The sequence below is a fragment of the Rhinolophus sinicus genome, chromosome 1, assembly GCF_057876585.1.
Source record: "Rhinolophus sinicus isolate RSI-liver-muscle chromosome 1, RSI-T2T, whole genome shotgun sequence".
NCBI classification, from domain to species: Eukaryota; Metazoa; Chordata; class Mammalia; order Chiroptera; family Rhinolophidae; genus Rhinolophus; species Rhinolophus sinicus.
The window spans coordinates 33,672,536-33,699,175 of NC_142501.1; the positions used below are offsets into that span (position 1 = coordinate 33,672,536).

Genomic DNA, 26,640 nt, shown 5'->3' on the forward strand with positions numbered 1-26,640 from the left:
TAACAACTATGTAATATTACACTAAATCATTTCATCTAATTGTGCATTGAGATGGAATTGTATGTGAGAGATGGAGTTCCTGTTTTCCCATGTAGGTAAATCTTGCAGTTTACTCAGCATCTTAGGAAGCAACAAAAAATAAATATTAGGCAATAATAATGATCATGAATTATCTAGTGGTTTCACTCTTATCTTTTAAAGATCAATAATTACTTTATCTCCCTCATGAAGTTTTCTTTTGTTACCAGGATCCCAAACTAGCCCAGCATAATTATCCATCCTATTCTCCGCCAAATGTGCATAAATTCTAATTAACTTTTCTATCATTTCTTTTAGATTGGCAGAAACACTTTTCAAATGTCCTATCAATTTTAAGCATTTGTAATTTAATTCCGTTGCCCATGGCCATCCAATACTAATATTGGTTTTTAGCTCACACAAGATTTGCAAATCTGTTATTGCTAGACCTCATTCCTCTTTCCTTTGCAACTCCTCGTCTTCATTTTATCCAATCCACCTTCTGATTCTCCACCTTTAAGATTAGGCCCATCTGCTTATCACCTCTGCTTGTATTTGACATCCTAGTTACTTACCTCTTAGGTGTATAATTCTATACAACCAGATCAGGTTGTATTGTGCAATTTTTTATTAAATTGTATATTTATGTTTGTGTCTGCCTTGCTTCTCTTAGACTGAAAGCAACTTTAAATCAAGGTCCCTAATTCCCCACTATACATTGCTCTGTACTCACAAATCCTAAATTAATGCCTGAGGATTGTACCTCTCTCGTTCCTCCCACATTTTACTCATTTGATATCACTAAGATACTTTGATTATATAGCCAAACCAAACCATGAACAATATTTAGTAAGTGATTTCTTACATTTTATAGCACATATCTAAGAATAATCATGTCCATAATGTAAAATATATCTTCTTTTTATTGTCATAATTCACAAATATCTAACAAGTATCTTCCTTTTAAAAATACAATTAGCTAGGGAGATTTTTCACAATCAATATTTATAAACTTGTATTAAATTTAAAAAGGATAAAACATAAAGTTGCAGATTTCTGGAGATGTCAGACTTTAAACAGGTACTAGGTTGACCTCTATTCTCTCATTAAAGTCCTCAAAGAACATTGTTTCAAAAAGTTAAACTGTACATCACTATCAAAGTTTTAATTTTGCTTATAGTATTTCTGCGTAAGATGTTTTAAAATATATATGCCCACACAAAAAAAGGAGATTATTATTGTAAAAACTAAAATGGTTGCTTGAGAGTTAATTTTTTTTCTGGTTTGCTTATTTCTTAATACATTATAACAATACTCATGATTTTCTTTGGTAATTATGATAGACAAAACATTTGATAATATTTTTAGATATAGGCTGCATATGATATACAGCCTATTATCTTAAAACAATAGAACACATCTAATCAGAATATGCAAACCATTAAAAGAAACAATGATTAGCAGGAAGTTTTTCCTTACATTTTTAAAATTACTTCCTTTCATACTTCTGAATTCTTAGCTTTTATCATGGGGTCAGTTAGTTCTAAACTAGAAGCACAATATTTAGTTTAAGCACTATTCTTATCACTTAGTTGAAAGTTTGAGCTTATGTTGTTAAATGATTAGTGGATAAATGTATTAAAATATTGGTTTACATAGGATGACCTTAAGCAAAACTCCCAGACTTCACCATTTTACTACCCATATTAATAAAATGAGAGAATGGACTCTGAATACCTATGTATGTAGGCACATGACTTATAAAGATACTAGTAATAATTAGTAATCCTGGATCTGGGAGATAGTAATGTTCCTTTGCTTTACACACTAACGGAAGATGCGTTGGTAGAACAATAAAATAATTTACCTTTTTCAAGCGCCCATTCAATCATCTCTCTCCTCTACTTAACATTTTCCTTGGCTTCCCATGGTCCCTAGGCAGGGCCAACTTCACGGGCCTGTAACCTGAGCAGTCACACAGGGCATGGTGCTTACAACAGTCTTGCACTGCACTTGGTTTAATACACTGCTGTCACAGTCTTGAAATTCTTAATAATTTTTGTAAAAGGGACCCCGCATTTTTATTTTGCATTTTATTTCACTGAGCCTCAAAAATTATGTAGCTGGTCTTGTCCTTAGAATAAAGACCAAAATCCTCATGATGGCATCCCAGCAAAATTTGGCATCCACCACTTTCCCTTTCCAGTCTAGTATCAGGCCCTTCTCCATTTTTGCTTCTTTTTTTTTTTTTTTAGTTCTCAACTAATATAAGCTCCTCAGTACCTCATAAATGCAATTTTCTGTGCCTGGACCATTTGACACCTATTCTACTTTCTCCCTCATTTTTTGCATCTTTCAGATCTCATCTCAATTGTCCTTGCCTTACACTCCTGCCATGTTTTATCTTCAGAACTCTTATTACAACGATAATTATGGCGTGTGTGCTTCTTTGTAGACTAGAAACCCACGAAGGCATAATCCAGTGTGTATGGCTCACCATTGTATCCCCAGAGCTTAGCACAGCATCTGGCCTACTCTAGATGCTCCATAAATAATTACTGAATAAATGATTCATGATAGAAAGAACAACAATGGAAGACATATGGACATTCTCTACCAAGGTAGCTTTTTGTTTTTACAAAAAGGACAAGAGAGAAGAAACCAAAATCCAAAATCATACGACTCCTCCCACTCTCACCACTTCATGTGTAAATGCCTGGGCACAAGGAACTCAATGCCTCCCAACCACTAGAATTCTTCTGAAATTTCACTTGGAAAAAAAATCTTCTACAAATTATCACATTAGATATTATGGACACCCCACTCAACCAAGGCACTAATGAAAAAGTTGCTGGATTTTATTGTGTATATCCTTTAACTCTCTAATGACATGACCCTCTATATTCCACTAAAATTAATGCCAGCCCCATGCCAAATAATACCTCCACAAAAAAAAAAAAAAAAAAAAAAAATCCATCCCCCACCAGCACACAACTCTGACACACAAAAGATAAGATTTTTGTCAAAGTATAGAAACAACATAGGTAATGAAGTAGAACATGATCAAAGACAACAGTTGTCAGGGATAAGAGAATGAATTAATGAGCTTGTTTACAAATGACTGCAAACAGGAGGTTTCAACCATTACTGCATAAAAAAGTAGAGATTAATCAGTAGAACACAGAAAATAATAGAATCACTACCTCTAATTTGAAATGTTAATTTAAAAGAGAACTTGAAGCCATGCAGTCTCCATGGTAGTGTTCCTCTTGTTAATGTTCTAGCTACATGCTCTGGAAGAGCCCAGATGAATTATCCACAGGTTGAAATATGTTACCCAGGGCTTCAGTTTAAATTTTAATTATATAGGGCAAGAAGTGGACGGCTAGGATTACCGAGAAATAACTATACTTGTATTATTTTTGAAACGTTAAGTTGAAATCTTTAAAATATTATGTACTTTGCTATATTTTATATCATGTAATATCATGTTTTTCATTAAAAAGTTATTTTAGACTTTTACTTGTGGCTGACGTGGGAAGAAAAAGATGAAAAGAAGACAAGAGTTAGAGGATTTCCCCTAATTATCTCTAGGTGTCAAAGGATATTGCTGAAATCTAACAAATGAAGCAATAAGAAAATCTTAGCATATGTAATAACAGTGTTAGAAAAATACTAAGAAAGATCACAACATTGAATATAATTGGGTGGTAGAAAGTAGAGTGAGAAAGATTATGCACACTAATTTTATCTTTACTTCTATTAGGAAACAGATAATTGTCAAAATAAATAAAAGTCTAAAAATATTAAATAAAAATAACCACTAGAACAAAAATAAAAGCTTTCCTAAATATCAGAAATACATAAAAATAAAAACAAATTACTTAGTAAAAGACTTTCTTTAAAATCCATAGAAGCAAAAATGTTATATTTCTTTAATAACAAAATAATTAGAACAAAAAAATCTCTATTATATCAATAATTATAATGGGCTTAACTCACCTATCAAGCAAAAAAATTCCAATTGGAGTAAAAATTTAAATCATAACTCTATACTTTATGTATACTTTATGAAAAACACGTAAAACAAGGTGATCTTAAAAGATTGAAAATTAAAATTAGGCATATTTATACTAGGCAAATGCAAGGACATGGAAATCAGAGGTCAGCATCTTAATAAACAAAAGGTGAAATTTAGGCAAAAGATCACTGAATTAAACAGGAAAGAAACTTTAAACTATGATGAATATAATTCTCGGTAAAGATATGAGCAGTTATGACTACATAGTACATATATGACAGAAACATATATAAAGCAGAAATTACAGAACATACAAGGAGTAAATATTAAAACACACTAGTAGTAAGATATTCTAATTAACTTCTCTTGATTTATCAAAGATTGAGTGGAAAAAATAAGTAGGTTCATAGAAAAACTAAATAGTAAAGTTAATAAGAAAATTGATTAATTTATATCAGATTCTTTATCCTAAAAATAGAGAATATATCTTCACTTTATGTACTCACAGAATATTCATGAAAACAGGTTATATATTATTAGGCCACAAAGCAAATTTCAATAAATTTTAAAAAGTAGAAATAGTATTGGTATATTCTCTATTCATGAGACAATAAAGTGAGAAGTTAATGGAAAATTTAAGAAACTAGAAGATACTTAAATTTGGAGATTTTTAAAAATAATCACTCTTGTACAACTCTTGGGTGAAAAGAGACTTAAAAAAAACCAAAATTTAAAAAATTTTAAAGAACATTAATAATGAAATGTCACATGTTAGAAAGCATGGGAGAAAGATAAATGCTCAGAAGAAAATTGGAATAAGAGCTGACAAAACAAACCAAAGGAATACAAAAAGAAAAAAAAAGTAGAGATTAATCAGTAGAACACAGAAAATAATAGAATAAATAAATCTGGAAATTACATGTAAACAAAACAAACAACCCACTAGGAAATCTAATTAAAAGAATGGGGGCAAATGCGAATTCACAAAATATACAAGAAGCAAGAAGTAACCATAGAAAGAGATGAAACTGAAGAAACATAAGAGACTACTTTTTTCAACTTTGAAAAAAAAAAGAAGTTGTCAATCTATCTGAAATAGTTTTCTAAGAAAACACAATTTACTCACCCCAGAAAAGATCAATTTTGATAGAATAAATGGAAAAAGCTTCAAAAGGCTACCTTTAAAACAGTACCAAGTTCAGATGATTTCCAGAGGAATTCTACCAAACCTTTAAAAAGCAGATAATTTCACTGTTATTTAAACAATTCCAGAAGAGACAAAAGTAAGGAAATTTTTCCATATTATTTTTATCAAGTACATAAAGTATATAAGCTAGTAGTTTCAAGGATTACAAGGATTGGAAAAAAATCAATCAATCAATCAATCAATCAATCACAGGCTAATCTAATTTCCGAATATCAATAGAAAACTCTAAATAAAATAGTAACCAAAATAATCCATCAGCACACTAAAGAAATACAATTCACTATAACCAGAAAAGCAAGAACAGTTCAGTATTGGATAAAACACATAGTATATATAATTCACATTATCTTGTCAATAGATTTAAGGAGAAATTCACATGGTCATCTCTATAGACCCTGAAAAGGCATTTGAAAAATTTCAATAAATTTCCTTGATAAAACATTCAAATAAAAATAAATGGGTGATACCTTAACATGAGAAAATATATCTATGTTGGCTATCCAAAGCCTACATCAAACATGACAGGAAAACAGAGGCAAAGCATTTACACTAAAGTATAAAATAAGACACTATGCCCAGGATCTTCATATTACATTACATGGCGTGGAAAGCCAACATGAGGCTCACTGCTTCACCTCCTTCATGTCTTGTCTCAAAATTTATCTTCTCCATGAGAAGTACCCCAATCATCCTATCGAAAATTGCACTTGTCCCTTACTCTGGTAGTCCTCAATGCCTTTATCCTGTTCTGGGTTCTTTTCCTATCATTCATCATATTCAGCATATTATAAATTTTACTAATTTATTATGTCCTTGATTTTTAATATCTCCCCCTGCTACTATACAAATGCCAAGAGGAATTTTGTCTAATCTGTTCCAAGGGCCTAGAATAGTGCCTTGTTCACAATAGGCCAATAAGTATTTGTGAACTGACTAAATGAAATAGAAAAAGAAATTAGAAGCATAAACTTTGGCAAGGAGAAGACAAAATTAACACTGCCAGTAATATGATCACATACCTAGACAAATAAGAATGAACTAAATATCTATCACAAAATTACAAATGATGAGAATTCAATACAGGTATCAAATACCAAACTGATATAGATACATATTAACTAGGTAGAATATATAATAGAAGAAAGATCCCATTTATAATAGCAGCCAAAAAAAAAAACCACGCCTACGAATAAATTTAACAGGAAAGGGGTGCGAGACTAAATGAAGAGAACTTTAAAACACCACTAAGGGATTTGAAGGATGCCTTCAACAAATGGAAAGACATAGCTAGCTCTTGGATAGGAAGATTCAACATCATAAAGTTGTCAGACATGTTCAATTTAATTTTGAAATATAATTTTTAAAAATATGAACAGACTTATTTTTAACTAGACAGTTGCACAGTTCACAAACAAAAAAAGCCAGGTAAAGTTAGCAAAGGCAGAGAAAGAAGGTGAGGCTAACCCTACCACCATGTTTCCCCGAAAACTAGCCGGACCATCAGCTCTAAAGAGTCTTTCGGAGCAAAAATTGATATAAGACCCGGTCTTTTTTTACTATAATATAATTTTATATTACTATAATATATTACTATTATATTATATTATATTATATTATATTATATTATATTATATTATATTATATTATATTATATTATATTATATTATATTATATTATATTATAGGCCGGGTCTTATATTAATTTTTGCTCCAAAAGACACATTAGATCTGGTGGTCCGGCTAGGTCTTATTTTCAGGGAAACACAGCAGATATAAAAACACATTACAAAGCCTCAATAATTAAAACAGGGTGGTGTCAGTGCATAAATAGATGAATAAATGGAACATAATAGAATGTCCATAAATAGAGTCAAACACATTCAGGAATTTAATATGTGGCCAAACCAGTAAGGGAAAAATTCAATAAACATTTTGGGGATAGAATATGCCAGGATAAATAACCAAATGCATGAAAGATTTTAAATGCAAATAATGAAACCATATATGTGAGAAAGAAAACATGGAAAAAACACTTTATAATCTTGGGATGAACTGTTATAGCTCTGACTACAAATCCAGAAGCCATAAAAATTCTGCATGATATAAAACACCATTGCAAAATCCAAAAAAAAATACAAAGCTAAATGACAAAATTGGTGAAATGCTTGCAATTTATCACAGACAAAGGGTTTATTATCTAGCATATAATCATCTCCTAGAAATTGGTAAGAAAAAGACTCCCAAATAGAAAATTATGAAAAGATAACCCACAGAAAAAGAAAATACGAGTGGTTCTTAACCAAATGAAAGGATCCTCAAACTCACTCATAAGAAAAATGCAAATTAAAATTACACTGATACCATTTTTAATTCATCAGATTGGCAAAAATCCAAAAATTTAATTAACAAGCTCGGTTACAAATCAACAGGCACTCTCATATGCTGCTGGTGGTAATGCAAATTGGTACAACCTCCATGGAAAGCAATTTGCAACATTTATCAAAATTACAAATGCTAATAACCTTTGACCAGCAATTCTGCTGTTGGAAATTTATCCTATGATATTTGTACACAAGTACACAATGACACATATATAAGGCTATTCATTTCATCATGGTTTGTATCAGCTGGAAAACACTGGAAACAATCCACCTGTCCATCAATGGGGAACTGGTTAAATAAATTATGGTCTTTCCATATAACAGAATAATATGAAACTATAATTAAGAAAATAAAGATTTGTATTATTGATACGAAAACATCTCCAAGATCTTTGAGAAGAATAGTAAATATGCAATTCCTTTTGTGGAAAAAATAAAAATACTTACTCATATTTCCTTACATGGAGGAACTCTGGAAGGATATGTGTCCTTCTGGAATGACATATGGGAAATGAATAAAATAATGGTGGGGGAACTGGGTGGATAGATGTTAGGAATGGGAGAAAGACTTTTTACTGTATACTTTTAAAATAAATGTTCATTTTTGAATCATATGAACATATTATCTGAAAAAAGTTCAATTTTGCAATGTTATTTTTAACATTAATGGATACATTATGCATAATAAGCATTGTAGTACAGAACATTTCAGAACAATCATCCTTAGGATCAGTAATATTTTAACAGTTCTTGGGTTACTGTAAATGGTTAGATTAAGCGTGATTGGATCCCCTAGACTACCTTGAAGCAGAACATCGAAATATTCTAGTATCTTCAAGTCCATATGAAGCTATTCTCAAAATTCTCTCTCTCTGGGTTTTTCATTTAAACTCTTTTAGGTTATTTCCCCCATGTTTTCCCCTTTACAGCATGATGTTTGAGAACATAGGCTTTAGAAAATAATTTAGCCTTGCACCTTTTACTGTCTGTATGACCTTGGATCAAAAGCCTCAGTTTTCTGATGTGTAAAATGGAGGTAATACAAATTTCATAGCTTTGCTGTGGATGTATTGAGTTTATTGTGTATATAAAACTCTTAGTTCTATGTTTGGCACACAGTAAAAGTTCTAGAAACACTAAGTACCTCAACTATTATTACATTGACTACTAATACTTTCTACTGGCCTGAATTTTCACTGGATTCTGAACTCTGGCATGTTTTGATGGATACTCTGGTTATAAATTTTGCATGAGAGATTTAGGGTGGAATATCATCTTCAGTCAGTTCAAGTAATAGTACGTGAATTGGTTACCATTTAGACAACCATACATTTATGTGAATTTCTTATGTTTGAATTAAAATTCCTCTGCTTAAACACATTGAGATTCTATCTAATAATCTTTTCACTCTTTAATACAAAAATTACTTTAATTGTGCATCAAAAAACAATTAGCATTTTTTCATGCTCATTCCAAAAGTGCAACTACATATTTTTATTATGAAATTCAATTTACCTCAATACTGTACTCAGAATTATCTCATACTATCTCTAACTCACAATGTCTCTCTGTCATTGTAATCAAGATAGTTTAAGGAAGAAAGTTCCTATTATATTTATGAAATTACTATTTCAGTTGTAAGAAATACTCAGTGCCAATTTTAATTACTTCAATGTCAATAATTCACATTAACAATAAAATTGATTAACAGTACCTACTTCCAATGTGTAAACTATTCTGATAAACATGTAAAAGGCTTTGGGAAAGGAAACATACCAACCAGGTCTAATTTTCAAATGTTAGCGAGGGTTAGCGTGTAAAGATTGACTATCAGAAAATTCCCTGTGGACCACAATGAGCCCACAACAAAATATTGCCACATTCTTGTTATTAATAAATGTCTTCTCTCTTAATTCCTTCAGAGAATATAGAACCAGAGATTACCAATGGAAATATTAGAAAAACTGTAAATTATGCTTAATCCTTGGGCTATAAACTGGAAATTCTTAATTAAAAAACAAAAGCCCTGATATTAATAATAGAATAATATAACTTGAAAGAAAAATCGAAGTTACTTTTGTTATTAGATAAATGTTTAGTGTGACATCATGCAGCAAGTACTGATTTATATCTCGTAGAGATATTTTAAAAAATTTAAGCCCTGAGAGAGATTGTAACCCACTAAGCAATTTGAGACTTGTGAGATAATAATTATGATATAAATATTAAGTGATAAGACTGTGCTAGGGGAGTTCAGAGGGAGGTAACCACAGAAAGGACTTTGCCTTTTAATTAGGCCATATAGAAAGGTAAAAGTTCAGTAACCAAATAGGGTGAAAGAGATCATTTCAAACAAAAGGGAATAGAAGGAAGTAGAATGTCTTTGTAGAACTGAACAGACAGACTACAGAATGGAATAAAAAATAGTGGGGAATAAAACAGAAGGATTCAATAAGAAGGGACAATACAAGGCTGAGAAATTCACTTTTTTCATAAGCAATGGAAAGCTATTAAACAGTACTTTGACCAAAAGAGTAACTTTATAAAAGTTGCTACAGGAAGATTATACTGGCAATTGTGTACAGATAGATTTGGGTTCTGGGGAGAGGAAGAGAATGTTCTAGTAGTTCAGGCAAAAGGTCCATATGTGCTATGGAACTAAGAAAGGAAGAGATGAGTGCAAATATACGGAGAAAGACTGCTAGTAATTGCAAACATTTATTGAGATATTGCATTGTAAAAACTTTAATTTTATTAGTTTATCATCTCAACTACCCTGAAGTAGGTAACTTGTCTCCATTTTACAGACGTTGATTAATGTAGTCATGATGACTCAGTCTCAAGTACAGTGCTGGGACCTGAACCCCAGACTCACTGACTTCTAATGCCAACGCTTTCAACCTCTATGCTTTCTAACATTTTAAGCTCATTGTACTGAACCTTGAGGAGAAAACTGAAGCCAAAATATGAAGAGAAAGGAATATGAGGAGAAAGAGTTGGTTCAGGAAGATTAGATACAAATCCTATCTTTAACCAACCCAGTTTCCTGAAGATTATTATGTTTTCAGCGTTATCTGAAGAATGTTTCCTTTGCATACTATCCACTGGTCCTGTTTTAGTCTCTAAACATTTGATTTAGAGTGTGATGACCCACTGTCATTTAACCCACTGAAATTCTATTGTTTTATCAGGTGAGAAGTTTCCTGACAAGATGCCTAAGGTGCAGTTAGTCATATCATATGAAGATGCGAAGCTGACCATACTAGTGAAACACATGAAAAACATTGTAAGTTTGTCATATCTAATGAGAAACATGTAAACCTACATTTAAAAATCACTTGCTTCTGTTAGGCAATTAATGTCAACATTAGTGAGAGGAATGGGGCCAGATACCAGGCGTAAGTGACAAACAATGAACCAATTACAATGTTCTACCTCAGTATGATTGCGATCCTTGGAGTAAAGACTATACAATATTTCACAGGAAAAGTCCTAGAATGAAACAGACTTTATTCAAAATAAAGTGTGAGGGGAAATCTAGTGAAAATATTTGAGAAAGTAGAACTAACGACAATATTAAAGGCTAAAGAAAAAAAAAAAGCTTGGTTGCAAGAATTTACATCTATCTGATCAGGCTGAGCTTGCTAGAGGATTGACTCATTTCTTTGAGTGGTTCCAGCACCTTCTCTGTGAGGCCAGGCTCTCTTAGGATTTCACCCCAGACTCCCATTGTACTTTGAGTTTATACCACCACAATAGTTATCATAGTCTGATATAATTGCTCACAGATATTTTTTTCCTCAAAAGGTCATAAATTGTTAGAGGACATGAACCCCATCTTTGCACCCCAGGACCTAGAACAACTGTAGTTAGCCTCTAAAGAAAACTTAAATTTGCTCTCTGTATTACACCCCATTCCTCCTGAAGGATGGGTCAAGTCAGAAACAAGGACAGCAATTGGGTCACATCATTAAGTGAGAGAGGGAGCTTTCTGTGACACAGGTAAGTTATTAGTGCAGTAAACAGAAAAGGGTAATTCAAAGCCTTACCAGCTTCTTCGGTCTTCCTTTAGTCTAGTCAAAATGGGTTCTCCACATGGGGAAACGCCCCAGGAGACTACACAGATGTGGAGAAAGTCTGTATCACTATTTTGGCTTTCTCCTTTATGCATATAAATCTCTCAGGATTCACTTGGAAGGATTTAAAGGAGCAAACTCTTCTCAACATGGCATGCATCTGGAACATACTAGAAATTAATAAATATTTGTTCAATGAAGAAATAGTTGGCATAAGTTTCTGGGGATACATCCATTACAAACTTGGTATTAGCCAGATATCCAAGGATGCTTGTTTATAAATCTGTGATGTTGGCAATCAGAATTTTTTGTAATAGCTGAGCAAATATTATTAAATTTGTTTTTGTAGAATTTTTACTCAAAAAATAATTATTTCCAATTGCTTTTGATAAGATCATCATCTTAGATGAGAATAGCAGTTGTTTAAGAAATTCTTAGGCTGAGAAATAAAGATTCAATTAGATATTATTTATGGCTATACCCATGCTCATGCACTTTAAGTATCTATATAAATATATATGATAAAATAATAGAATTTTAAGAATGGTGTTATTCAAGTTAACAGGACTTTTATATGCATATGATATATGATTATTAATTAAAAATAGTCCCCTTGGAAACTGAATTTTTATTCCAGTAAAGTCATTGCTCAAAAACATTTTAGAATATGTCTGTTGACATTGCTTTTAGATCTGACATATAAACCGCACAGTAAACTTAGTGATGCCACTCAATAGTCATGCCTAATATTTGATCAGAAGCAATAGTAACCAACTTGGTCACCCATTTCATTCAGCAGATGAATCCCCAAATTACTTCTGACAGTTTTCAAAAACGCATTTGACATTCAGATGAAGCTGCACTACCAATAAGGATGTTCAAAACAAAAGTGATGCAGACATGAAGGGAGGCTCCCCTTCACGAGTGAGCAAGCACAGATTTTTAAGATACACATCAAGTTATGACTAAATGACAAAAGATCAGATTAATCCCACAAAAAGTAAAAAAGAAAAGAAAAGAAAAGAAACATTTAGGGCCACTAGAGCCTATACACTGTCAATACCCTCCGAAAGAAATCAACGAGGAAGCCATACTTCCTGCTGTCTGACTTAGTCTGCCTGCTGGTTCCTCTCTTCTCTCCAGTCTCTTAACATTGCCCCGCTATTCATTCCTAGACCTCTTCTCTTTTCTATCGTCAGCCTTGTAGCTTTAAATACCACTTACATGTCTTTCTCTTCTGTATTTATAACTCCAGCCTGGAACTCACCCTAAAATCCAGAGTCAAATGTACCACTTATTACTCAACAACTCTAATAGAAATTCAATAGACATCACAAACCTAACATACACCAAATCTAACTTCTGATCATTGCCCCCCTAAACCTGCTTCTTTTGCAAATTTTATCATCTCATTTAATAGCACCTTTATCCTACTAGTTGCTCAGGTTAAAATGCTTCGACTTTTGACTTCTTTCACAAACTACATGCATTTTTCTTTCAGCAAATTCTGCCAGCTCTGCTGTCAAAATAAATCCAGAATCCCACCATTTTTTATGTCCACTGCTACCACTATTGATTCAAGCCACCATCATCTCTCAACCCAATTATTGCCGTAGCCTCCTTACAGATCTCCCTGCGTCTGCCCTTATTTCTTTATAATCTCTTCCTAACCTAGCAGCTAGAACATTCCTCTGAAAATAAATCAGATCCTGTCACTTCTCTCATAATTATCCTTTTAGGAAGGAGTCTCATATCACTTACAATGAAAGCCAAAGTACTTATTAAAATAATGATCTGTGAGATGCTACCAATCTGGCCCCCTTGAAGTCTCCCACCTCACTTCCTACTACAGACTTTTTCAATCACTCACTTCATCCTCAGTGACTTGCCTAGCTGTTCCTTGAATATGACAAGAATGTTTTTGCCCTAGGACAACTGTACCTCCTGCTCAGTTTACCTGGAATGCTCTTCCCCAGACTCGTGACTCAAATTCTCCATGCCTGAATCTCATATGCCCTGAATGACTATGTTTTACTGTCACCTCTTCAGTGAGGTCCTCACTGACTTCCATTGGTAAAACTGCAAAACCACCCCTCTTTGCTGCCACTTCCAGACTTTTCTTACTTTATTTTCTCCACTGCCCTGTGTCACTGCTGTAACCCCAGTGGCTAAAACAGGGTCAAGTGCATAGGAGGTGCTCACTGAATGTTTTGTTAAATGAAAGAATGTCAAATTACTTCTGATGTGAACAACTAAGAACCAGGTCCTTTCTGACCTTTCTAAAATCATCACAACAAAGTTCCCAGGTCTTGCATTTTCATAGCTTCTCTTAAATGACTATTTTATTTCTTCTGCTTCTGAAGACAGAGATAACATTATGTTTAAAATGACAGAAAAATCTATTTATAAATTTTCAACGCATTTTCTCTGCTCATTTCAAGTTTTAACTAATCGTTATTTATTTTTTGAGCCTTTAGTATTTTCTCATGCCAAAGTAATCAAAGAGTTGTGTTTGATTTTATTTTAATATTAAAATGAATTATTATGCCTACAGTTTTGTTAAATTTATTATTAAGTTTGATGAAAAGAATTGTTTATCTTATATTAAATCTTTGAAGCTTTGATCTGAGAATTACTTTCCTCCTGTGAGATCACAAGCTAAAACAAATTGCTAAAGCGTTTTCCTTTCAAAGCAGCAAGATATGATGTATTCTAGTGAACAGCAACTGACAAAGTAATGCGGTAAGTTAGAAGCTTAGGCAAGATATTTTAAGTAATATTTCAGTTTACATAACAAAAATATATAAAAGTTATTTAGATTTTAAATATTTTTTTAAATCACTCTAGTATTTTCCCACGTAGCCCACTTTAAAATGTTCTCTTCCATTGACTTGTGCAGTTTCTCTCTATGCATGTGTCTCTGTGCACTGCAATGTCTGCAAAGTCACTCCCGGTTCCATGGGTTTCTCCCAGTCTGTATCACTTCTAGACTCTTTTCTTCGACCTGCTCCAGAATATGAGCATTCAAGAAGGCTCTAAAAGTAATCACTAAGCATGCCAGACTCTCTTATGATATTGAATATGCTCACAACATTAGAGTCTCTTATACTGTAACAGAAGACAAGTTATTTCAAATGAGGAGCAAGAAATAATATCAGGGAAAGCAGGAGACACTTAAAATTGGGTGCTGTCAATCCTTTCATAAAATATAAAAATGGGAGAAAATAGTTACCGTATGAAATTAACAGGAGAGAGAGAGAGAACAAGAACTCCAGACTAAATACACAGAAACACAGAAACACAGAAAGTATTAAAATTGTATCATATATATATATATATATATATATATATATATATATATATATATATATTTAATTTCTTACAATTTTAATGTGTATATGTAGCCTGGAGTTCTTGTTTCTAAAATATAGATTACTGGGTAAAACTCTCAATGATTTTGATTCTGTAAGCGTAAGTTGGGATGTCTTCATCTGTGTTTTACAGACATTTTCTGGTCTCATGAATTCCTCTACTCCTTCATTTCTAGACTTGTTCTCCTCTCTCCTGTTCCCAAATATGAACATTCCAGAAAGCTCTCTGATGCAAGCAGTCCATGGACCCTACATTAAAAAACATTTTCCAAGTGGCTATTTATACTGTAAATGGTACTCTACATGCAATTTGAGTTCTATCCTTGACACCAAGTGAATTGTGATGTCTGTTGGAATAGAACAGAGACAACAATTAGATTTGGTGAAAATAACAAAAGAGGTTGTGAAAATAAAGCTCAACTGATGACAATACATAAATTTTGACATATAAAAATAAAAATGTTCTGTTTCCTTTTAAAACTAACTTGGTTAAGTGACTATCCCAATTCTTTTCAATTTTTAAAAATCTAGTTTTGTAAACAAAATTTGTCCTTGTTCCATCCTATATGCACTTCAATCTAAATAAATGTCAATTTCTCGCTAAAGGGTAATTTTCTAATAACAATTATCCCATTAATTGTATTTGGAATATATTCCCTGAAAAAAAAATTATTCTTCCAGAGTTGGCCCATTAGGACACTGATCTCTCATTTCACAAAATAGGATGCAAAGCAGTGGATAGTGAAGCGTACTGAGTCCAGATATGGATATTTCATTGTGTTTTATTGTATTGCTTTTTTTTTTAACCAGGGAAACACTGACCGTCAAAGATTATCAATCATTTCTTAATAAAATAAACTGTAAATCATTCTATAAACCTATGATAATTGATATGATTATTACAATCGATCTTTTTCCAAGAACAAACATCTTTAACTAGTCCTTCTTTCTTAAACTTTTCTGTTTTCAGGATCTCCATGAAACTTCACCGTCTGTACATTCCCTAAACGTCTTTGACAGCACTCTATCCAAGGCTTCCTTAGCGCTTACAAATTTAAGCTAGATAATGTATGTAGTGACTTAATAGATGTTGGCTTCACCCTTAGCCCTTAAATGTGAAAATTTTCCAATTTTCAGGGCTTTAACTCTTCAAACTAATTCCCTATAAATTTCATTAAGTCCTGAGGATTCAAAGATTGTATGAATTACTTCTAAACTTATATCTCTACTTTTCATAATTCTTTGAACTCAATTTACATATTTCTAACTGCCTGACAGGCATTTGCACTCTGATATCTTTTTATCTCTTTAAATTCAACATTTCTAAATTACAGTCCTTTACTTTCCACTAAAGCCACTCTGAAGTACTTATTTCAAAAAAATCATTGCACCATCCTCCACTAACCCCTGATCGATTATTTTTAAATTATTTTATAATTATTTTCTAGATTTTGACACATTGCATTACTCATTTTATTTTCCTGTTATTTTTATTATTGTTGAAATCCTATTCTAGAGCTAACTCTGGGTGGTGAGCACACAATGTGATATATAGATGATGTATCATAGAATTGTACACTTGAAACCTATGTAATTTTACTAACTGTTGTCACCCCAATACATTTAATTAAAAATAAATAAATAATCCTATTCTATATTCTCTGTTAATTCCACATGGATTATTTTGATTGGCTTATTTTCTACTTCCTCTATTTTATCCTGCATAAAACCATTTTCATCACATCAATAGTAAGTTTTAATAGTCTCTATAAATTTCAAATTCCTTAGCCTAATGTTTAAGGTGCTATAAAATCAAGCTATAACCTGCCTTTTATATTCCCCTTCTCCACACAAAACTTGTATTACATTTTAGAAGGTTCATTCATTCTTGATCAAACACGTGTCATTCTAGCTGACTATATCATACTTCTACCTATCTGCTATTTACCTTCTACATCCAACTCAACTTTTAAACTGAGCTTAAACTTTTCATCTTCTCTGAAGCTCCTGGGTCACTCCTGCTCCTGGTGAGCCTTCCGTCCTTTGGCCTCTAATATTACACTTACTGTATATACCATCCACTTGATATTCACTGCTTTATCTCAGCTTTTGAAACTTTTATCGTGGTTCATCCTGTAGTTTCAATTTTTGTTGGGAGGAATGTTCTATGAATGAAGTATTTTTTCCTCTTAAATATATGTTGTCAGATATTTATATAATCAGTTTTCCTTTGATTAATGTTAGTATGCTATACCTCTTTCAGTTTTTTACTTTTAACCTTTTTTAAACTTTACATTTAAAGTAAGGTTCTTGTGCATATGATACAGAGAGATATATAGAGAGAAGATATGTAGATTGATGATTGATAGACAGATGATAGATACATACATACATACATACATACATACATACATAGATACATAGATAGACAGCCATACTGTACGTTGTAGCTAGCAATCTCTGGCACATAGATATATTGATCTAGACTCACTTAGAAATTATTAAAAGTTTTCCCAAGAGCTATTGTTAAGCCCTTTTTCATATTCTGTATTTGCAGAGTGAGTTTTCCAGACCCAAAAGAAGAATTTGGCATTGCCTATTGTTTTTAACCTTGTTAGATACTCATACAGTTCACATCCCAGCTCCTCATAACTCAGTCCTAATGATCTAATCTAGCATATTGGCCACAACACTCAGGTTACTGAAACCTATACATCATATATGTATCTTTATTTAAATTGTGACAACACTGGATTGTAGGACAGGATCAAGGCAAATATTTAGATACGTAAACCTATTATATTTTACCTCTGAATTACTAGTTTCTGCTTTTTGCAATCAATCTTCTTCCCCTAATATAAAGTATAACAACATCATAAATCTAATCTTCTAGTATATCATCTGTTCTTTTCAATTCCTCCATGATAACTAACAAAATGTAATCTGTCTGTTATTTGTACAATGGTCTCAGCACTTGGGAGTAGAGGCTAAGGGTTAGGAGATTTAAAATCATTTAAAGCAATCCAGTCCAATGGTAAACCAAAAAAAAAAAATCAAACAAACAAACAAAAAAAACACTTTAATTACCAGCTAACTCATAAACAACTCATCAGCATTTGCTATTGAGTAGATTGTAAAGAAATAAATGAGTTTTAAAGCCTTATTTCTTACATTTTATTAAGACTGAAAAATGGAAAAACTTGCTAAACTTCACAAGGCACTCAGTAACAAAGTCTGGAATTCTAATTAGAATTCTGAATTTTTAGAAGCAATTCAATTTGTATGTGTTGAGTTAGAAAACAAATTATAGCTACTAGACTATGACTTCTGTGTAGTTGTTAACTACTTCAAGTTGATTAAAATATATATATACATATATATATGTATATATATATATATATATGTACAGTACACACAGACATATATACATACTAGGGAGGTGAAAAAAATGTATACAAGTGGACACTTTGGTCAACGTTGCTCAAGCAGTAGTTCACTGCAATCAGAAGTGTCTATACGCTGATATAACCACTTCGAGCACCTCTTGTAATTGCAGAAGTCAAGCATGACTTTTATTCATCTTTTGTTATCGGTATATACTGAATATTACAATTTTAATACAATTTTCCTTTCTTAAAATGTGTATACATTTTTTGGCAACCTGTGTGTATGTGTGTGTGTGTGTGCGTGCGTGTGTGTATGTTAAATATATATCAAGATGATATACATGTGTCAAGGTGATCATGAAAATGAGTTTGTTATTTCTTTGAAGGCAGAAATGATTTTGATCACTTTTCCTCTCACAGACCATACAAAGTGCTAGACACATGGTACTTTGATTTTTAAACTGATTTATAGAAAAATTATTGGAAATCACCTACTGATAAGAATTCTATTCAAGGCTTAAATGGGCATGAAATGAAGCAGAAGACTATCCTAATTTAACTCACAAGGGCCTGAAATCATTCCACTCTATATGAATCAATACGCAGAGAAAGACTGGAAAGATCATTTCACCATTTTTTTAACTGAAGCACACAACAAACCATATATCAAAAGCACTTTTATTGTACATCTGTACTTTTATTGTCTTTTTAGAGAACCTCTTCATGATGGCTAGCCTAAGGTTTGAAATTGCAATTTGGCATGCACATAGATGAGGAAAATGTTTTTTTTATTGTGTTGTTTTGTTTCTAGCATAGACCTCAGGTTTTTACAGGCCTATCATATTTTAATCATCATCAGTTGAGTTCTACCAAAGACTATATTATCCTATGATTGGAAACATTTCAGTTATAAAAAAAAAAACATGATGGAAAATTCTCATAAATTATTCATAAAAAGATAATAACCTATTAAATACAATTAAGTTTTGAATTAATCTACAGAAGCTTCCAAAGTGTCTGATATTTTTAAACCATGCATCTTTATCACATTCCTGATAAAACTTGATCTAGAAGGACTCTTAATTTAAATCTGACAGTTTCCTTTTTATTCTTTGTAGAGTAAACGTAAGGTAGTGGTTAAGAGCACAGAGGTGTTATAGAAAAAAACCTCTTCAATAAAATAAAGACAACAATATTGGCTCAAGGATTAAAGAGGGTATTTTAAATTAAGTATATACTCATTATATGGTAGCTATTATTATTATTATGTATGAAAAATAAATATCTCCCTCTACACTCACATAAAAATACTAAAGGGTTGTTGGTGTAGCCTACAATGTGAGATGGTTTTATTTACTTTCTAAGCCATTTATAATGGGCTTTGCTTTTATTTTTCTCTATTTTGATAAATTAGCATTGTTTTCAACATACTTTCATTTGCTGACTATAAGAACAACTAAAGTAGCACTGAAAACCATTTTAAATGCTGTGTACAAGTTGAGGCAAGAAACAAAGGTATAAAATTGGTATATTTAATTATTCATACACCTATAACAATACCATTTAGAAGTCAACACTGTGAACAAATATTTACTAACATACATACATACATTTTAAGTTTTATAAACTAAAATAATAATCAAGCTAAGAAACCCCTGCGTTTAACTCTTCAGTTGAGAAAAAGTCTCTCAACAAGTGAATGGCTATGAATATCTTAAGGCTGTTATTTTCGATCTTTTTAAAGTGGGACCTCTTTTTAAACCGAAATAAAAGACAAAAAAGTAAACAAGAAAAAAAAAAAAGATTCCCACATAACGTATGAGACATCTTTATTTCCTCTGTAGGGAAAATTGGTGGTAATGTGGATCCAGCTCTCTGCCTGCACCCAAAGGTTCCCATAAGGCACTTCTCCAGTTAAATTCAATGTACCTATTTCTATTTCTATTTCTTCCATGTACACCACAAAAGGGGGGCATGAAGGAGAAAACTTGCATGAGGTGGAGAGAGGGTATGGGAATTTAGCACAAAGATATGACTTTAGCTCACAGTCCACAATTTATTAGGCTCCCAAGAAACTATTAGGTCATCAATGGCATGTAGAAGCAAATATTAATATCCTGTTGTGCTTATTGTCAAGATTTTTAATGAGGTAAGTGGAAGAAGTCCAGAGTGGGGAAGACTGTCACAGAAGAATAAGTAAGGCCCCAGGAAAAGAGAACAGCAATTAGAGATCAAGTCTCGTATGAAATTGAAGACAGTGAGATGACTTTTATTCTGAGACTGAGTACAAATAATTATGTTACAAATCCAGTCTAGACCCAGTTGGAGGGTGGAAAGAGGTAAAGAAGGAGAGTAAACATCTAATTGTTTAATGTGATGAGACATGTGATAAAGTCAAAGTTTTAGAAGTGGACCATTGAAATATTAGACATAATGAGCAGACCTTAACACAGATTCTCCTGATCAGTCACAAAATCCAATGACATGCTAAGTGTTCAAGGTCAACACCTATGACAGACTTTGAAAACAGAACCCAAAATACATCCACTTTACCCTGAGTTGGCTTTTTACTGCTTAGTATCATAACAAGAAAAGTTGCAATAGAGAAGAGAAACTATTTAAATGAAATCTTGGGAAGTTAGGAAAACTTTTAGTTTTTATATTGCATTATAAATAATGACTCAACAGATAGCTATGGAGTACTTTCAGAGAGCTAGACACTACGAATACATACGTCATTCATTCAATCACTTGATAACTAATTAGTGCCTACTATATACCAAGCACTGTGTTAGGGACAGATTTCCATGGGGGGGAAAAAAGGAAAGCCATAAAAGGAAGGCATGGCCATGAAAGGAAAGAAAACAATAAGCTAAATGAAAGCCCAATTTCAAGTGAGGATTTTAAACTTTTAATTAGAGATTTAGAAACATGTTGAAAGCTTAGGAAGAAGGAACTGAGGGGGGGGAGGGCAGTAGGGTAGTGGGTAACCAATGGAGCAAAGCTCCCAGAAAATGTGAGGAGAGGCAGGTATGGAACAAGGAGACATGGGTATTCCTTTTGAAGAATTTCTGATCTCATAAGGAAGATAACATACATGTGAAACTATTTTTAAAACCTAGAAAATGATGAACATTTTAACAGAAAATCTAGAAAATATAGAACTCACAGTTAATATGAGCAACAAAAGAAGTTTACAGGACCTCACATTATCTTCTGAGCACAGTAAAAATATTAGCCAAAGTTCTGGAGGAAAGTCGTGGTGCTGCTTGACTTCAGTGCACCAAGAATAAGAAACTCCCCCGAGTGACACAGGTACTTCTTTGTTTAGATTGAGGGTCAAACTAAGAACTCTGTATCCCCAAAGCCTTATGACTCTTCAGGCCAAAGGGTTAAGTCTTTGTGAAGGTCTAAAAGCAGCCAGAGCAAAAAAATCCTAGGGTGAGCCATTTAGACAAATAGGGGTTATTTAATCGTTGTAAAGAAAATTTTATTTCACATAAGCATAAGGGCAAAGCGTGAAATGAGAAATATTGATGAGGAGACAGCTAGTGATTTCTTTAGTAAATTAGCTGAGATCTTTAAAAGCAGGCTACGGTGCAGTAAGAAGAAAAAAAAATAATGTTAATAAGACAGCTGCTTTGGAAAAACATTCTCTTCAAGACTTGAGGAATCAATGCCTGCATTTAAAGCTGCTAAGGACAGACGAAGCCTACTGCTCAGATCTAATGCACCCCTGACTTAAACTGAAATCTGTGCTGTTGTATTATTCTGAAAACTCCAGGACATTGAAAGACCTTGTCAAGGACACTAACTTGGAAACAGAAGCCCAAACTTTGAGTTGCTAAATGCTTGGTGATGTGTGGTATACAAAAGATTTTCCCCTTCAGTAGTTGAGAGTTTATTCTTCAGGCAGTGAGGAATCCTTGAATGTTTTGAGAATAACAGTGACATGATCAAAGCAACTTTATAAGAAGGTTAAATAAACGAGTTATTTACAGGATAAATGAGGGAAAGAGGTGGGAAGACTGGGACATCAAAAGTAATTCAAATCCAGTTATGATAAATTAGGGACTAAAGATCTGTGGTGGTGGGTGAGCTGAAGCAAAAAGGTAGAATGCTGAACTTGGTACATACTTGGATTTCAAAATCAAAGACAAAGGAAGCACCAGGGAAGAGAAATGGTATCATTTAATATAATTTTAACTAGTGAGGAAAAATCTGTTTTGAAGTGATGGGGAAGAATAGAAGATAGATTTTGTTTAGAGTTTATATAAGGGTGCTAAGAAGATATGCAGCTGGAAATATGCACTGGTCACTAAGCTGCGATCCTAAGAATGAACTAGAGATTGTTTTTTGGGAGTCATCCACATCAGTGGTTCTCACTTCGGGTCACTTTTTCCCCCAAATGACATTTAGCATCATCTGGAAACATTTTTGCTTGTCACAGCTGGAAGGATGGTACTACTGGATTCTAGTAGGTAGAGTTCCAGGATACTATTAAAACATCCTGAAACTCTACCTACTAGATGACAGTAGCAGAATAGCCACGATAAGAGAGAATTAAAAGAATTATTTGGCCCCAAATATCAGTAGTGCCAAGGTTGAAAAACCCTGCTTATGAATGTCACAGTAAATTAGGGATATCTTGTCCAATCAGTACATATAGCATATTCATGTTTAGTTTATAAGCAATAAAAATAGTATCAAACATTTATTGTGTTTTACTCTTATTTCAGGCACTGTCCTCACATTACATGGTTTATTTTATTTAATCATTTAAATACTATGAGATAGTATTCTCACATAATGGGTTTGGAAACTGATCCACTGAAAAGTTAAGGTGCCTGCCAAAAGTCACATAGCTGGCAAATTGGAGGGCACAGATTGCAATCAATAAGTCCATTTCCAGAACCATGATTCTGACCACCAAGTTGAAGCACACAGTGATTAAAGGTATGGTAAGATCAAACCCATTGGCAGATAAGAGACAATTACACAGAGCGAAAACACTCCCTTCATTCTTCTCACCAAAAAGAAAATATCCACTCTCTCAAATATTAATGGCAATTTCTTTCTGTGCCACTGAGCCACTGAAGATCTCATTATGCCATTGATACATTTCAGAATTCCTCCTCCTGGGGGAAGCTTGCAAGTCAGGGAGGGATATCTTGAGCTCCGTCTAAAGCGACAGTTTTGACAATCTTAGTATTTTGACATATGGGTGTGACCAGATGTATTTGATATAATTTGTGGATAAAAAAGAGCCAAATTTTCCTAATGATAGAATTTTTACCATACATTAGAAATGAATAAAAGTTAGTCCTATAATGATATCATATTTTCTTATTTCCAATATGCTTTTTTTGAGTGCTAAAGAAAGATGTAAACATAAAGTTAATGACATTGGGGTGACCCTGGATGTTCACATGTGAATGTCAGTGATTCAAAGCATTAAAATACATTTGTTGAAAATTACCAATTCCATGGAATGTATCAAAATAAGCACTTAATTCCTCAAATTTAATGTTTAAATCATCCTCTTAAAATTACGCAAACATATCTGGTTTTATTAAACCAGATATTCAGAGTTTTAATACCATTTACTTTGCATCTGGTCAAGAGTGCAAGGATAAAACCCATTTCTTTGAAATATGGCAGTTTCCAAATTTTGAGAGTGGGCTCATTCTTCAAATGACACATTAAGAAATAAAAATATCCATTATAAAGAAAGATGGAAAAGAAGAAGGAAAGTTCTGGAACCAGAATGGCAGAGGTGTGGGGTAGGGGGCAGTAGTTAGGAATAACAGGAAAAGCGGATCCAGAGAGCCCCCCAGCTGGCAACCTTGCTCAGGCAGCAACTTAGAAAACGTATGGGGCTCCATAGAACACAATTTAAAGGGGGTTATTTAGTATATTTCAGGAAAATTTAGATAATAAAATTGTAATCATTTTAAAATCTTGTAAGTATATTAAAGTTGTAGGTCCGGTATTTGAATTAAATTCTGCTTTAAAATGTGACATTAGATAATATACATATCATTAAATGCTACATCTCATTTTATGTGTTAAACTTGAATTTTTTGATGTTCAAGTGGTGTACTATATCTTGAGGCGCTTAATTACTGTCTCTGCTTGTGCCTTATATTCATCTCTCAACCATTTCTGTCAAAAATGCAAATTTAGATTTTACTGTAGAAAAATAAAGCAAATTATATTTAATGGGCTTTTAAATTAGTTCTTTGACACAACACTTAATTTAAGATAGACAATTTTACTCTTTTAAACTGTACTCTGGGGTTATTTCTGAACCATGATGTATTCTTTTTGATTGTTCTCTTATTTTCTGATAAACAGAGTGATGGTAATACATCTTGATCCTGCCTTTGGTCTAGCTATTTAGTAGCTATGTACTTGTTTTCTTTGATAGCAACATGCATTAATATTTATGACCATTTTCCTTTGCAGCATCTCCCAGATGGCTCTGCGCCCAGTGCACATGTTGAATTTTATCTTTTACCATATCCCAGTGAAGTCCGTAGGAGGAAAACAAAATCTGTTCCAAAATGTACTGACCCCACTTACAATGAAATTGTAAGTATGGTTCATCTCTTGTTCAGTCATTCTGTATTTTTCTTATCATTTTTCAGCTTAAGAACCAAATATGGAAATTTTGCAGTAATTGGCAGCATTATTCCATAAAGGAAAGGCATTTCCCAAAATAGCCACTGTGTGCTGATCACTGTTCTAGATGCTATGGGAACTGGAAAATATACGGCTTTCACAGTGCTTATGAACCAATTTTCAAATTGTGGCTAGCCTCCAGTAAGAGTCTAAGATTACGTGGCATTTATTTTACATACTATTATTATCCCTGCCTCCTTCTTTTCTCCAACCTTATTTTCCTTTACCTGGTTTTCCTTACCTAATAAGCTTAGTATAGTCTTATCTGTATATAAAAATACATTTCATAAAATCACATTTGAAAAAATGAAATAAACAAATACAAAATACCAATTAAATTACAGTTAATTTATGTTAGCTATAGCTCTTCGTTTCATTTGTATTATAAGATTTGAACATCCAATCCCATGCTTCTAAGGCAAACCCTACATTTGTTCTCTTGATCCCATCCTTTCACATTTCTCTGTACCTTGCTCAGTTGATTATTTGCTCTTCTTAAGGCTGTCTCATCTATTGGATCTTTGATTCAGAAAACTTTAAAAACCAAACTAAAACAAACTCCTCAACTCAATGTTTCTAAAGCATCTAATTTTTGTTTCCCTCCCTGTCATCCCCAAACTTTTACAAAATTAACTCACATTTTCTGCACCCACTTCATCACTTCCTTTTCACCTTTAATCCTTTGCATTGTGGATTCTGACCTTAATTGATGCTGCTTTATTCATATGGCATTGAATACAGACAGCTAATTGCTCAATCCGGTGAGCCCTCAGGCTCTCCTCTCCTGAAGTTACACTACAGCACGGCTGAATGTGCCACGTCTTCCTTGACACCTCCCATATGCTTCTTGAGTGCTTCCTTTTCTTAATTCCCTTCCATCTCGTCTAACCCAGCCCTTATTTTCCTTCATTGCCATTATCCCTCTTACAATAGCGTTGCTGGATTTCCATCATCCATCTACCCTTATCTCTTCTCCATAGTTATTCTCTCAAATTGTCTGGTGTATCCACAGATTTATTTATTTTTTTAGGTTTGCATCTGATTCTATTCCTCAAGCCCTGGCTTTTTTCCTAACCTTTTGACCTACATTTCTACCTGATTACTGAAGAGCTCCATTTGAATGTTTCCTAACCACTTTTAAACCAGACTTTCCTCCTCTTTTTGCCATCTCAAAAGATAACTTCTAACGACATCTGCCTGTCTCTCACTCACCTGTCCAACTAATCACCACATTCTGTCAGTTCTCCTTGTGCAGCTGCCTGCTTCTGAAGTCTGTCACTTTCTCTCTGGTTCATCACCATTTCCTTGTTTGAGGTTCTTGTGACTTTGGTTACTGTCATAGCCTCCTATCTGCCTCCTCGCTTGTGTTTTTTGTTTAAATCGTTCATATTTCTACATAAAATGTCTTTCAAAAACTAGTCATATTTATTAATCTCCTGTTTAAATTTTTTCAAAGGTTCTTCAATTCCTACTGTATAATGTCAAAAGCCCTAAATA

At 33.1% G+C, this 26,640-nt stretch overlaps 1 protein-coding gene across 1 annotated transcript in view; it reads left to right on the forward strand.

Moving 5' to 3' along the window:
* The window catches only part of PIK3C2G (phosphatidylinositol-4-phosphate 3-kinase catalytic subunit type 2 gamma), a 276,739-nt gene that overhangs the window by 244,709 nt on the left and 5,390 nt on the right, over window positions 1-26,640 (forward strand). Inside the window, exons 33-34 of the mRNA XM_088798218.1 lie at window positions 10,818-10,912; window positions 24,928-25,053. Coding sequence (XP_088654344.1) covers window positions 10,818-10,912; window positions 24,928-25,053 — 221 coding nt within the window. The remainder of the gene's footprint in view (window positions 1-10,817; window positions 10,913-24,927; window positions 25,054-26,640) is intronic.